The 16,157-nt window shown below is 39.2% G+C and overlaps 1 protein-coding gene across 7 annotated transcripts in view; it reads right to left on the reverse strand.

Moving 5' to 3' along the window:
• The window catches only part of LOC121629940 (transcription factor 4-like), a 261,687-nt gene that overhangs the window by 80,582 nt on the left and 164,948 nt on the right, over positions 1-16,157 (reverse strand). For 2 of the 7 annotated variants that reach the window (XM_041969883.1, XM_041969884.1), the window contains exon 1: positions 10,053-11,467. The exons of the other annotated variants lie outside the window; for them this stretch is intronic. In XM_041969883.1, the coding sequence (XP_041825817.1) occupies positions 10,053-10,121 (69 nt within the window). In that variant the 5' untranslated portion in view covers positions 10,122-11,467. Of the gene's footprint in view, positions 1-10,052; positions 11,468-16,157 lie in introns of those variants that run through there. 7 annotated transcript variants of the gene reach the window in all.

Below are 16,157 nucleotides of genomic sequence, written 5' to 3' on the forward strand. Positions count from 1 at the left end.
AGCATTGAAACAAACACAGAAACTATTTGCATTTTTACACTTTTTCCTCCAGGTGTTTTTTACTACTTACAGTTAATTATGCTACTATTGGCCTACTATCCACACAAAACCCACCCCAACTCATCTTGCTTTTGCTTCAAAAACGTCTTCTAGGGTTTATTCCAGCCATAGAGGACCATTATTTTTGTTCTTTTCAGACAGACATAGAACTTTCTGCTCACTGGTTGATTTTTGGCTGCTCCTGTGGTGGAAAATTAGACAGAAAGTGGCTCCATCATAATTTCAGGGTCAAAATAGAGCTTTATTTTTTTATTATTATTATGTAAATCTGATAAATAATGATGTTGTCATGTCACTTTTTGTGGGTTTACCATACAGAGTCTCTGAATAAACATGGCATTTTATGGCTACATTTTAAACCTCCTGGAAGGGATATAAATGCCTGGAAAACTTCACCTCAAGGGTAAGCTATCCATCACAATTCACCCCACAGAGTTACACACCACTATTCCTGAGAAACTGTTGATAATATAAACAATTTTTAAGAACTAACCAAAAAGACCCAGATGTTGTGCGCAGGGAATGAAATAAACACTGGACCGTGTTTCCAGTTATAGTTGTGCTGTAGCGCAGTAACAGATCCTGATGAACAGGTGACTCCATGTTCATGAAATAAGAAATATGGAGTAAGGAAGGTAGCTGGATTGGTCCAACTTTAGTTTTAACTCCAATGACAAATTATTTTTATTATCACTTAATCCATCTTTTTACTCCCAGATGTGAAAAAAGAAATGGCAAATTCCTCAATACGCAGCATAAATAGCTTTTTCCTCAAATCAGTGAATTAAAACACCGTCAGAACCTGCGAGGCCTAGTAAAAAATGGCCGGAGAAGCTGTTTGCAGCAGCTTTGTGGAGACGCATGCAGTAAGAAGCTCTAATAGCCAACATATGGAGACTCACTGGTTGCCAGCAATACAATCAGGACTGCATTATTTGGCCCACACTGGAATAATAAAGGATCCAGATCAAAGAGCTGATTACTTCAGCAATGCAGAGCTGCAGGATTCTTTTCTGTTTGTTCTTTCTTTATGTCGCCCTATATTTCTCTTTGTTGTCTATGACTCTTGTTTTATTTTTTCCTTCGAGCAGGTATAGGTCTAACGTCAACCACATGGGAACTGGATAGCATCTAAGATTATATAAAGTTATTGACATGACTGGAGATGCAGTTATTTGTTCACGGATAAAAATTTAAGGACAGATAACTTTTTTTTTAATTGCATCGTGACCCTCTTAAGTTAAGATACTAGTTTAAAAAGGTTTATAGTGATCAGTTATACTATATATATATATATATATATATATATATGCATATACATTTGTTTTTTGTTCGTTTTACACTACTGAAGGAATTTCCAAGTTGTTTTACGGGTTTAAATGGATCCAGTATTCTTTGTAGGTTTTATCTGAGATCTGAACTTTAAGAATATTTAGAGCGACTCCACTGAATGAAACAGTTTCTTAAGGACATTCAGAAGTTTAACTTTTTCCTGTACTGAGGGGTTTTTTTTCTTTTTCTTTATCACAGAAATTGGTGGTGTTAGACAATTAGCTGTAAATGCATTGATACTGAATCGAAATAAGATGTTGTGAATCGAATCGATTCGGGAAATTAGTGGCACTACCCAGCCCTACCTGCACCTGTACTGTTACAACAATGCAATTTCCTTACTGGGGAACTAAGAAAGGTTTTCTTATTTTTCTTTGATCTGATGAGGATTTTGTGACATGTTGGGTGTGTTGCTGCAAAGTTGGTTTAAGTGATAAGAACTGTAGTAAGAATCAGTAATGACATCCAGGTGGTTTTGGTCCTCTAACACAGCCATTTATCAAACTGGGGGTTGCCAGATCATTGTAAAAAAAAAAAAAAAGGAAAATATAGCCTACATTGATGAAGGGGAGTCACGAACACCAGCGTATGTCATCTTGGGGGTCATGGAACCACTTTTATAGCAGCAACAAAAGGTCATGTTTCTGTCTCATGCTCTAAAAGCTCCATTGGAGAATTACTGTTATCTGACCGTCGTAGGACAACTCCTGAAGGTGTAGTTTCAAGATCCACCTCTCAAACTGCATGATCACCATGGAAACAGCTTCCAGCTCACATTAGCTGCCTAAGCTAAAAAGCTGGCGTTAGCCGCCTCTCATATGTAGCACGCTGCTCTGTGTTACAGTTTTGTTCTCTTGTTGTTTAAAGTGTGACAGCTGTCTGGTGTTTATCAGTGAGTCCATGCAGCCTCCCTAACAGCTCACCACAGCATGACTGACCCACTAAAACGCACACACGCACACGCTAAGCAACACGACAACAGACCCATTTTCCACTTTGATAATGAAGACTGGGTGGGTTTTATGTGTGTGTAGAGGGGCTCTACACAAGTGTGTCAGCACTGGTTCAGAACTGGGTTTTATACCCACACACACACAGCTCTGCTTTATTCTCTGGCCAAAAATGTTAACTTACTTAAGCCTGCATTACTGCTGTGAAGCTCGTGCTTAGTACATATGAGAATAGGCTTTAGCACACACACACACACACACACACACACACATGTACAGGAACAACAGTAAATCGGCCGTTGAAAATCAGCAGTATTGCTGGCGAGGGGTGAGACTGAGCGACAGCAGCCTGATCAGAGGACGTAGGAGAGAGGGACGAGGGCTGAAACACAGTCATAACCTAACTGTGTTTCACAGCAGGATCATGACACGAAAGCTAGGCTTTATGAAGAGCAGCGAGCAAATCCTGCATCACAATCACTCCTCTTCTTCCCATAAACTCTGGAAGTTCGCTTTAAATAAATAAACCAAAAAACTGAACTCATAAACAACTTTTCTGACATCTTATCAACATCTCTCCTAATGAAGCTTCTGTCATTTATTTACTCTCATTTAATAAAACGTATCATCAATGCTCCTGGATTAATGGCTGAACTGTTGTAGCCAGTAACGCTGATTCAATTACGTTTATTATTCTATTATTAAGACGACTTAATCTGCTGCTAATTCAGTCTGACAAATGTCAAATAAATACAGACAGCTTTGTAAATTAGCCAGAATCTCCATCTTTTTCATATTTTTACAATGCTGGGTTTGATTTAACAAATACAAAGACTAAATATATAAATACATGAATAAATAAATGAAACAACCATTTTCTAAGGGGATAAAACACAATTATAATGATCAACTGATTGTTTTGGATTCATTTCTATATATTTAGGTTTTTTTTTGCAATTTATTATAATCAAAGCTTTTAATTTGTAAAGAAATTAATAACTTAAATGTAGTGCAGTGAAAATTTAGAAATGTAAAATAAAAAATCTTTACTCTTTATTTCATGTTACTCTTTTATTTAGTTTTGTATATTAACATGAATGGGGCAGACGCTGTCATACAACCGAGTGGGACCTGTCCATGTCCATTTCTTCCAGTTTCGTTCAGTCTTCTGCACATGAATTGCCATTTTCTCCATTCCTTTCATAACATCCAGTGTCTTGATTTTGGTTCATCACTTTTTAACTTTTTAACAAAAAATACCTTTCTTATCGGCAACAATCATAATTTTGAAGATCTTCTTATCCTTCTGGGATCAATCCCACATTGCAGGGACCTTATAATTTACGATAATGGTGTCCCAGATAGCTGTAGTTTGACACAAGACCAGAAAATACACCTAGCTTGTAAAAACATTTGTAAAGACATTATCGGGTTTAACAAGAGCTGCCTGTGCACAGTCCTATCCCAATTTATTTTTCCTAACTATGTCCGTCCATGTTTTTAAAAATAAAAAGTTATGTTTGCCCAATTTACCAGGGTTAATAATGTAAGGATTCTTTTGCTTTTGTAGCCCTTTTGCAGACTTTTTTTCTTCTTCTGAAGCAACAAAACCATGTCAGTGAAGCTGGTTTGGAAGTGCTCCTTAAAAAAGAAGAACCAATTCATTCTTTAAGCTGACTCGAGTTTATACAGAGAACAAGATGATGTGTTTGGCCTTGTGTTTTTGCAGGAGGGGGAATAATAAGCAAGGTCAACAGGGTTAAAACTGTCCAAAATAAAACAATCTCTGTGCAGTTCATGTCTTGTAATTCAAACCATAAATGAGACCAGGAGCAGACGAACAAAATTGCAAGTTTTACAATAATAATTAGTTATTCTCTCAGTTTGTGCTCACTTGCAACCCGTCATCAGAAACCAAGACCACCAGAGACAAGATTCCCATTCATGGGCTGGAATCAGGAAAAAATAATCCAGCTCAATCTGTGGTCGTAATTATCAGCTCCCGACCAGAAAAATAAAAGACTCTCAGCAGCGAGGACAGATCAGCTCTGCTGCCAAGTCTCCGAAGCTCCAACATGGCCGCCAGAGGGCTTGTTACTGTACGTGCAACTAAACAGGCCTCTGTACCCCCAACGGTCTGCATGCGCACACCTTACAGCCAACTGAGTGGCCACCGTCTGTCCCCATCTGCCAGCCGACCGCCTTGATGTTCAGAGGTTTTGATGGTGCTGGCAAGCACTCAGTCAGACAGTGGGAATCAAACCTGCGACTTACGGCAGAGAGCTTCTCTTTCCATGGACAGGTCGAGGTGGAAATTCCCAGCTATGCGAAGAATGCGACACATTATGCCCCGCTATAGTCCATTTTCCCACATAGGACACACACATGCTGCCTGTTTGAGGATGTGTGTGTGGACATGCATGCACGTTATTTTGGCAGCTGCGACCTTGTGTTGATGTCAAGGGCTTATAGAAACAGTAGGAGAAAAAGCAGACAGAGTCTCCGTTACAAAGCCTGCATCTGATGGAGGAACGACTGCAGCGCGTTCAGTGTGTCCACCTACAAATAACATGGAAATCAGCTACAACTAGACTGTAAATGTCAACTTATAGATACGATCAGTCTGAAGAAGGGTTCAATCAAAGATCAAAAGCTTCAGATTATTCTGAATACTGTATGTTTATTTTACTCCTGAAAGAAGAGTCAAAACGAAGCCTGTGATTCATCCACTGAAAAGATGAAATTATGAAAAACTAAATAAATGAGTATAACTAGATCAGGTTTTGCCTTTTTAAACAAAATGCCAGCATCCACAGCAAAAGTCCCAACAAGATGATGTCATTACAAAGGTAAGCTCCATCAGTCAGTCAAAGGTGAAGTCATAACGTATTTGTTAGCTACAGCCAGCTGTTTTCATACAGTCGAGTGGGTATAACGAATATGCAGACAGACAATAAACCTACATTTGGCGATTTAAGGGAACAATTTTGGCCCATAGTTGAAAGATTTTGTCTTTCACAACTAAAAATACCCGTCAGGATAAACAAAAAGGCCTAAAAAGACAAACTCAAAATAAATGAAGAATTGCTCTACAGTGATAAGGTTGATGTTCTTAGTATCTAAGGACATCTAAAGACTTCAGGATGTCTACAGTGTCAAAAATGTGTCAGTAAAACGGAGGAGAAATGTTAACACCGTGCTAACAATGATCACTGACCCCCCTCTGCAACAAAATCATATCTAAACATCAATGTTTGCATTAAAATACATTTTAAGTCTTGTTTTGTGACCATTAGAATCTACATTTTTAAGGTTTGGGTCTAAAAAGTTGAAAATAAACACCATTCTCCTGTTTTATTATTATTGTGTTGTTTTAGGTGATTGTGTCCATCATTTTTTTAGCCCAAAAAGCCGAACAGAGTGAAAGGGCTGACAGTAATTATATAAAACATGCTGAGAATGAAGACTCTTAGACTAAAAATATATTAAACAAACTCAACATACATGATTATTTTCTTTGGCTATAATTCCCCTGACACTTCCCCTAAAAACCATATAAATATAAGAAACAGAATAGTAATGATAGATAATAATTATAACACACAACTAAAATAAAGCCAACAGCCAGGCTGACTTTTACATTTCAACATGACTTCTTCCTACATTTATAATCAGTAGGAAAATTAAACAAATCCTAAAGGAAAGAAAGATATTTTCCTCCCTCATTGCTAAATATGCAAATGAGGAAACATGCATGCAGAGACAGTTAAGATGTCTTTATATTGTTTTAAACATGTCTAATAATCCAAATATAATCTAAACTTTATTCACAATAAAACAACAAAAAACAAGATATATTTTTGACCGACAATGACCCAAAACAGCCGATTTATCACTGACAGAAAAATGTGAATAACAGCCAGAATCACACAGACCTGTGGTTAAAACACAAAACTCTCGTCCTTATCTCTTCACCTACTTCCTGTTCAAATCAATACATAAATAAAATGTTGGTTAAAATCAGCCGTGTCTGTGTGAGTGTATTAGCAGCGATGAGTGTATCAGAGTGTATCAGAAGCATCAGTGTCAGATAATCTGATGCAGAGGGATTAAGTTTAAGCCTGCATGATGTTTAAGGCTTTAACCGGCCGGACTACACACACACACACACACACACAAACACGATGCAGGCCTTAAAGCAACTGAATGACCTGCATGTTCACACACACTCACTCTCTTTTTACATGCTAAAGGAAGAGAGGTTGAGGTACAGAGTACAGCTGTCACAAACAACAAATACCCAGCAAAGACTGACACAGATGTTTTCCACATTTCTGGAAAATGTAAAAAGTCCAGAGACGAGAATTCCTGATCTAAAAAAAAATAAAATAAAAACATACTAATGAAATGAAATAAAATAAAACCTACACAAAATAATCTAATACATAACAAAAAAAAAAAAATCTGTTTTACGATTTTCAAACAGAAAGTTTGAGGGTGATGGAGCCAGAGGCCCACACACACACACACACACACACACACACACAATGCATCTATTTATAAAGTTATAATTGCATAACACGCTGTGCTCTAATTCCAGCCTACTGAGCACACAGGATGTCCGCACACTCACACACACACTGCCATTTCAGTCACACACACAACTATTTTCCCTTTACATCCTACTTAGTCCTCATATCCAGACACAGCAGAGCAAAACGATCATTTTATGTATAAAAACACAGCAAACGCAGCCGATACGACGGTGAAAACTACCTTTTAGGTCAGTCTGCAGTTTATTTGTCTAACTCAGATGATTTATTTATTTATTCTGAAACCTAAAGAAAATTTTAATGTTTCATAAAGAGTTAGAATAATAATTTACATTCTTTATCATTTTATTGTAAAATTTAAAAAGTTTACAATTATTTTTTAGGTTGTATTATTTTATATAAATGCATTTACTATTGTTTTAAATTTTTCTGTTTAGTGTGTTTGCTGTATGACACACTGAGTTGCTTTTCTGTAGGAAACTTACCTTATAAATAAAATTGCCTTTCCGTGCTTTTTAACAAGCCACTTAAATGAGAAAATCTAAATAATTATATGATTCAAAACAGAAATTATATTATAAAACATTATATTATAAAATGTTTTGTTTTAAAAAAAATCTAACTAAAAATATTTTAATAATTTCCTCCCATTAAAAATGACTGTATGGGAAATATTAATTTTTATTTACATAGAATGTTTGCTCACAAAAACATGATAAACACAATTTTTCCCTTCTTTTTCTTGCCGGAGTCTGTGTTTTTTAAGCCAGTGAAGCGGTGAAAGCTGAATAAAAAGCAGCCAAACGGTGTTGAAAGTGTGTATTTTCTGAAGCTGCACACTGAGTGGACTGCAGGATGTTGGCAGGCAGCTTCAGGACCCTCCTAATTAAAACTTACTGAATATTCAAATGCTGCGTTAGCATAACAATAGCCGGCTGGCCAGGCCGCCTTCAAATGAGGCCTTTTGTTTTTAGTCGAGCTTTCCGCTGCCTCATTAAGCTGCCGAAGCTTAAGTTAGGGAGCCGACAGCCGCTACCCAGAGCTGGGGCCTCGGCCCTAACCCTCCTCCTCCTCTTCTTCCCACCTCCCACACACACGAGCCTCGATCCAGCCTCGGCTCTGTTTGGTGTTGCCAGGCTGAGTCTCTCCGAGCCTTTCTTCTGTCAAACCTCGACCACTCTGCCCCAGTTTTCCCTCCTTGCTCCAATTCTCTGCATCAATAATGCACCGACCAAATTAAAACCTCAAAACAAGCTATAAAAACAAATCAAAAGCAGACAACGATGACTTTATGACGACGACTGCTTTATTAATTGTGTGTTTTCTCTTTTTTAAAAAAGCAGACCGAGTGAGACAAAGGGGGGTAAAGTGAAGATGGAAAGCAGCTTGGCACCTGATCAAGACCGTCGGCACAATGTGGCATCCAGCAGTCAGCCGCCAAACAAGCGGCGGTGCCATGCAGGGGCCCCATGGCATCGCTCAACTTAAGAGCTGCGGTTTAAAAACACAAAGACGGCCCTGAACTACAGCGAGAAAGCAGGTAGAAAAAGGCCTCGGAGCAAACGGGCATGTGGAAAGGGGTTGGCGTCCAGAAACTCGTGGAGGAACTGCGTTGAAGTCGGTTTAAAACCATCTGAACATAGATTAGTTCAGGTTTAATCTTAATATTTTCAGAGCCTGAAATCAGATAGAAATATTAAAAAAAAAATACTTCAAATTTTAAAGCTTTCAAATTCATTCATTAGACCAAAAACCTCCAAATTTACTCTTATTAAAGTTTTCTTGTGATTCTTTCGATCACTCGGCCCTCACGCGCCCCCCGTTGTCACCCCCCTTTTTTTGCCCTGAAGCCGATATGAAGCAGTCATGAGTGAGACAAAGTCAGACAGACAGTTTGCTGACAGGTGGATCTGTAGGAAATCCCAGCCGTCCATCTTCATGTGCACCTGCGACTTCCAGACGTTCCTGCCTTTTACGTGGAAAACACCCCTGTGAAATCCATTCAGCTTTTGGCTTCATTTCCATCCCGCTTTACCCTCACATCTCTGGAAAACCAACTCCCCCACCACCACCTCCTGTTAGTGGTGTTTTACAGGTGCAGGTTACTGGGAGACTGGCAGGTTCATCAGAGGTCAGACAGCATTGTTGGATGATTTTCTCAGATGTGATGCCAGACAGTGTTACAGAAACTTCCAGAAACTCATGGTATTTTTTTATAATAACTTCCAAAAACATGAAAGGGGAAAATAAATAATTTCTGATTAATAAAAAAAAAAAGGGAAACGAGAAAATAAGGTTTAAATTAATGCCAAATGCCAGTGAAATCTCTACACAAAATTAAGCACTGTTCATCTCCGGCTTTAGATTTGGACACAAATATATTTTAGAGATTATGAAGACATTTTCAAATACAATCTGGAGCCAAATTTTGACAGAAAAACCTGAGTGTTTTTTATGCTAAAAGTAAAAAAAAAGAAGAAAAAAAAAAGAAATAAGAAATAAAAAAAAAGGGCCTGGTGTGAAAACCAACAGAAGAAAAAATTTTAGTGCATGCTGTCCATTTAAAAAATAAAACAGAAGAAAATTTAAAGTGGAGCAATTTAGATTTAAGCTAAAGAACAGAGAAAAACCCGTGAGGTTTGGGACCTATTTATTAATTGTTTATATTTTAATAAGCTAACATATACCGGCCACTGTAAGCACACAATTTAGAGGTTCAACGAGGTCTTTACACAGTACTGATACTTCTTTCTCTACACAACACACTTTTTATTTATTAATTTATTTGTTTTTATTTAGTTTTCTCCGCCAACTGATACATCTTTCCAGCCTTCATTAATTAAACCGCGCCGGATTGACAGAGAGCGCTAACGGTCCGCACGCGCTCTGACGGCGACGCGACTGCGCTGTAAAGTTGGAGCGTAAAAGAAGCTCTCCTCACCTTCACACCTCCTCTCTCTCTCTCTCTCTCTCTCTCTCTCTCAACTCTTTTCTTCCATCGCTCTTTGCCTCCCTCCCCTCTCTCTCTCTTTCTCAAACACACACACACACACACACACACACCAACATTCACGGACGCCTCTCGTGCAACACAACCCCTCGCGGCGGACGGAAAAAGACAGGGAATGGAGAAAAAGATGGGGAAAGTGTTTCCTACCGCTTTGCCGTTGTAGTAGTACATGAGTGAGCTGCCTGTCATCCCGGGGATGGTGTACGCACAATACATCGTTCCTCTCCTCCGCAGAAAGAAGAAAAACTATATTTCTCCCCCTTTTTTCTCTCTTTCGCTGTCTTCTTTCGCTTTGGTTTCTTCAGGCTAACACTCCCCCCGCCCCTTCTCGTCTCTTCTTCTCCACCTTTGCTGCTTCTTCTTCGTCTTCTGCTATTTTAACTTTTCTGGGTTTGTGTTATGGTCTCAAACTCTCGCCGCTCCGCTCGCGTGCTCCTGCCTGCGCGTTTTTTTCCCCGCCGACAATTCCTTCAGTTGCATTTTCCCATATGGCCGAGCCGAGGCACGCGGAATATGCAAAGTAGGCAGAGAGAGGGAGAGGCAGAGGGAGGGAGAGAGGGAGAAGCGCCCCTCCCCTTCTCCCTCGCTCTCGCACGTGGAAATGTACGGAGAGATAGAGAGAGAGAGACAGAGGGTGAAACGTAGCTCGCTCACTCAGAGAATACGCGCGCGAACAGACGCTTGCGGACACGCTCGCGGTCGCCGACACTCTTTCAACTTTCCACAGTAAATCTGGAAGCCATCCTTCCCCTCCACCCCCCCTTCCCTCGCGCGGAGCTGCAGCTCGCCGCGTGCCTTTGAACTGAGCCGAATATTCACTTTTTCCACTGCTTTCAGAACACGCGCTTCTTTTAAACATCTTTTTTTCTTTTTCCTCTTCTTTTGCTTTTTTCTCCTCTCACCGTTTGTCATTCCCTCCTTCCCTCGTTTCCTATTTACTTTTCTCATTCCTTCTTCCTTCCCACTTATTTTCTTTCTGTTTTCCCCTTTCCTTTGAAAGATTTCTTCTGCATCTTCTTTTGTTTAAATCCACGGTATTTAATCTCCTCCTCTTATGTTTCCTCTTTCAAACTCCTCCATTCAGGGCCAGTATTCTCTCATTGCATCTTCTCTTGTTTTCTCATCTTTTGTTCCACTATCTCTTGTTTCATCCTCTCCTCCTTCGCTTTTCCCTCATTTCCCGCTTTTCCATCATTTTCTACCCTTTTCCCTCCCCTTTTAATTCTAACTCTCTTCTTTTTTCAGTTCATTCTGCCATATTTACTCTCCTGTCTGATAGTTTTCAATTATCACAAAAAATAAAATTTAATAAAGTTGTATTTCATGAGTCTCAGTCTTAACCAAGAAAACTACGTCCTACAGGGGGCGCCACAAACACCTGAATGTCTCATCTGGCTGAATATGTTTTTTCTGGAACACAGTATTAGCTGTGATTATTTAGCATTGCTTCCTGTGTTATGTTGTTTATTTGTAAAGTGATCACAAAGTTTCATTCAAACTTGTCTGATGGTATCCTGGAAATGAAAGGTAAACTTAAAAATAACCGCTGTAAGTCTGGCTGACAGGCAGATTCAGGAAAGCCTGGACTCCCCAGACATCCAGATGTGGGAGATGATATCATGATATTTCAGATTTTTTTGACAGCCTTTCACAAACATGAACATGTACTTTTCTTCCAGATGAATACTAAATGTCCTTGTTACATGTTATTTAAAGTTTATGGATGGAGGAAGATCAGGATAAAAGTGGCGGTCTTAGTCAAGTTCAAAACCTGGAAGGTTTCTTTGGATATCAGTCCAGTCCTTTTCCTTGGAATTTTTTTCTTTTAAAATTCTATTTGTTTGTTTAGCCATTAGCAAGTAGAAAAAGAGAATAAATACACTTAAGGACACTTGTGAGATGATAATAATAATAGTAAAAGCAACAGTGTAATAATAACAGTATATAAAGGGTTAAGTCAGGTAACTCTTACTTATTTAATTCAGGCATTAAAAGATACCTGACTGAAGGGACAAACTGTTATTCAGTCTAAAAACAGGTCATTTGGAAAATTTGCCAAAGAAAACACAGTTAGATGGGCTTAAAATAGTTTTGTTGCACTAAAGAGTAAAAGGCTGAGAAATGACTTGCTTTTAATTACACATACATGCATGTTTTCACAGCCGTCTCGTGTATTTTGTGTTTGCATGTCCTCAGTCTTTTTTGCTACGTATTTGAGCTGCAATGTGTGAGTAACCAGTAGGGGAAGTGTGGGAACCAATCTGACCAGATGTAAGGTCACAAGGTCACCAGTTTCTATGCTGTGCTTGGTTTAGGGGCCTTAAAGACACACTCTAGAACTTTTGCAGAATTTCTCAGTGACACGTCCCTTTTCGACGGCTAATCCAGCTTCCATCTTGCGTCCTACCTGTACTGTGAGCTCTCCAGCCAGTAAAAGACATAACGACCCCTCCCACCTCCCAGGTCTTATGCATCCTCCTTACAGATGCATCCTCCTCAGAGCCTAATTAAAAGCTCAAAAGAAGAGCTTTGGAAAAGCCTAAAGAACTATTCCTAAATACTGCTTAAAGAAAAGACAATGAGAGGGTTCAGGCTGTGCTGAAGAATAAAGCTCAGACCAATTATAGACTTTATTGGCCTCATACATGCGTTACGATTCATGTTTGATTCACATTTTTCTGTTTTCCATCTCCAAAAATGAGTTGTGGCTCAAGACTTCTGCCCGGTGATTTAGTTTAAACTCACCATACGTTATGCTGTGGTCTGCAGTCACAAGCCGAGCTAATCCCGATGACACTGTCATGACATCATCTGTCACTTTCTGATGAAAAGAACCAACAAAGCCTCGACTGACCTGACACACAAACATTTATAGACTTGTTTTCACAGCTTCAGAAGAACGAAGACTAACAAGTGAGCAGATCTTCATGTGTAAAACTGATGGAGCGCCCCTTCAAAAATACAGGAATATGGAGCGAAGGGTGAGGAAGCGAGGGGGGGTTACAGGCAGACAACAGTAGGACAGACAGTGATTCAGTCTTCCAAATTTCATATTAACATTGTCATCATTCATCCTATTCAGACAAATAATAGACTCCAAAACAAGTGAACAGACCTCCCAAACCCCTCTTTCTCTCTCTCTTTTATCCATTCTCAGTTTATATCTCTCTGCCTCTCTCTCTCTTCCTCTTTCAGCTTTAATTTGATTAAAAAGCGAGCTGCAGGAAGAGGAGGGAGGGCTGATGCACATCTAATAAGTGGACCATCTGTCTGCAGCGCTGGCTGGCTCCCAGCATTGTACCCAACCAGACTGCATGGGAAATGAAGGGAAAGATGGAGGGAGGGAAGGATGGAGCAATGAAGAAGAGAGTCCAGGAGAAAAAAATAAGAAAGGTAGAAACCAAAAAGAGTGACCTGGTGTAAAGAAACAGAGGCAGTGTTTTGATTCTTTTCTTGTTACGGACATAGAGGAGATCAAGAAGACTAGAGAGTGGAGGAAAAAAGGAGGATAGTGGAAGAGAGGGAAGAAAAGAGCTGAACGATATTAGGGAGTGGTCAGAAGTAGTAAGTAAAAAAAAGGAAGAAAAAGATGAGAAGAAAAAAGGAAGGAAGAAGCATGAGAAAATGGTGAGACAAGGACAAAATAGGAAGACCCTCCTCCTAAATTTAATGAAGGGGAAATAAACAGGTGAGGAGAAAATAGCAGGAAAGAGGCTAAAAACAAGCTTCCAGGATGGAAAAAAAGGAAGGGAAAACGTTACTGGATAAGTAAAGAAAATAAAGAAGGAAAAAATGCGAATGGATGAGAAAAGAATCAGAAAAGATGGAGGGGTGGATGAAAAATTTCCTTTTGACAAAACCAGAAATACGTTTTTAGCCAATCCCAGTTAAAGAGTGAAGTTAAACTCAAAGCAGCGACAGCAAACCTGCAAAATGCTGTCAGGTGGGAGCTTGTTCTTGTTGAAGCATCCCTGTTAGCGAGCAAATGTTCTGGAAAGATCTTCAACCCAACATCGGACCGACTTTGTTACATGAGCTAAACCTACATCCGCAGTGTTTGGTCTGTAGTTTGGGGCTCGTTTAAGTTAAAAGATCTGGTCGTGGAAAGTGGAATAGCACAAAGACTGTAAGGGTGGTGTTGTTGCTTAATGCCTAACCACGTGGGTTTTGACCTCTCTCTAATTGCCTTTAACCCAACTAGGAGGAAACACTGTGTTTTTTTTTTTCTTTTTTTTTGTTTTTTGTGACATCGGCACATAACAAATAACGTCCATTAAGGTGTTGCTATCATTGTAAAAATGATGTATTTTAGCTCAGTGTTTATTTGCTAAACCCTTATTAATTGATGTTACTGCTAAAATGCTGATCTTTGCTTCAAACGATGAGCCAATAGTCACACAATAGTTAAAGTCATCATCCTGCTCCCTAAAATCTTCTTTAAAAGTAATTTCAGCTGCATGTCACCTGACCTACATATAGTTAACACCTCTTGTGTCAGGCTGTTTCCCACAAAACCTGAAAACTGCAGAGATTCCACCACTGTTGAAATAGAGACATTTAGACACGTGAATAATGAACAACTACAGGCTCATTTCAAACCTTCCACTTGTTAAGTAAAATAATGGAAAAAGCTCTTATCAGCAGCTTTCTTTCAGTCAGGATTTGGAACAAGCAGCCCCTGTCAAAGCCTCAAACATCCATCTAAACACGTATGATGGCAGAAGTTTGGTTTTGGTTCTGTTAGACGTTAGTGATGCATTTGATACAGTTGACCATAACATCCTATTAGACCGACTGGAAAATTGGGTGGGAACCTACAGACTAGTTCTGAAAGATGGGAACTATTTGTAACTACAGATCTACTCAAACAAAGATGAAGGGGAGTTTCCCAAGGCCCCATTTTGGCCCCCCTATTGTTCAGCATCTATATATTACCACTAATTAATGTAAATAAAAATATCTAATCATAATTATGCTGATGACACTCAGCTCTACATTACTGCCTCACCAGGGGACTGGTCCCACACAAGGCTTAAATTATTTGACCCAGTCTGTGGATGTGTTCTTCAGCTACATAAAGATAAATCTGAAAGTATTGTTTGCAAAAACAAAGATGAGTAACCAAAGATTAGTGTCCAGCTTCCGTCAGCAATGTTGAAATCAAGACATAAATATTGGTGTCATTTTGGACTCTGAGCTAAAGTTTGGCAGCTATATTAAAGCAGTACTCAAATCAGCCTTTTACCACCTATGAAATACATCCAGAACAGGGACCCATGAGGTTTAGCAAACGACTCATGGTTTGGCAGATTTTAGAAAATCAAGACAACTGCAGCTAAACCAGAATTATGCTGCTTCTATGGAAGCCGATAGGAGCCAGGTTGAAAATTTATTTTGATTTATAACAAGAATTATTTTTTTAAGGTAATGAAATAATTCATGACATTTTATTGACCAAACAAAATGATAATAACAAGATGATTTTATGAAACAAAATTTTTAATCCTGACAGTGCCCTCTAGTTGTTGAAAGAGTTCAAAGAGGAAACAAGAAAGAAAGTGAAGTAATGGAAAGCCCTGCCCACCAGCTTTACCAACTCGGTGAAGTAAAAAGCAGAGGAGGAGAGTGAGGTGCATGAGTGGTCGAGGCAAAGTGAAAGTATGAAGACTGACAGGCAAGATACAGGTGAAAGTCAGGAGAGACGGTGCGATGAAGATGGCAGACATACAGATGAAGAGGGAGCAGTTTCAACAGAAACAGAGGACATTAGTCAAGGGGCAAAAGCAAAAACCAGCATCCACAAAGGAGGAGGGGACATAAGTGACTTAGGGGGAAGACATGATGGCCCCAAACAAGTGAAGTTCTCCCTCTATCCCCAGCACTGCTTTGGACTAAAAAAGCATTAATTTAATTCAAAATGGTTTGAAAGCTTTCCCTGTTTAGAAAATTCTGTAACTAAAGGTGCAGCTTCTTGTTTCTCATGTAGGATGTTTGGTAAACAAATGAAACATGACACGTTTGTGAATCACAGTCAAGTGACTGACCGCTTTGTGGAACTGAAAATTAAGCAGGACGCTTTAATGCTCAAAAACTAAACAACCTGTTCAGACTGACTTGAACCATCACCCTGAAAACCAGGTAATAACCATTACTTTGGAATGTGTATGAAGAGAGTTCTGTCTTGTCATAGTCTGTTATGGCATTTATGCTTTTGCTGCCATGTTGAAAGTGTTCTGTTTGTTAAAATAAATA

This window comes from Melanotaenia boesemani, chromosome 19 (assembly GCF_017639745.1).
Source record: "Melanotaenia boesemani isolate fMelBoe1 chromosome 19, fMelBoe1.pri, whole genome shotgun sequence".
In the NCBI taxonomy this organism is placed as follows: Eukaryota; Metazoa; Chordata; class Actinopteri; order Atheriniformes; family Melanotaeniidae; genus Melanotaenia; species Melanotaenia boesemani.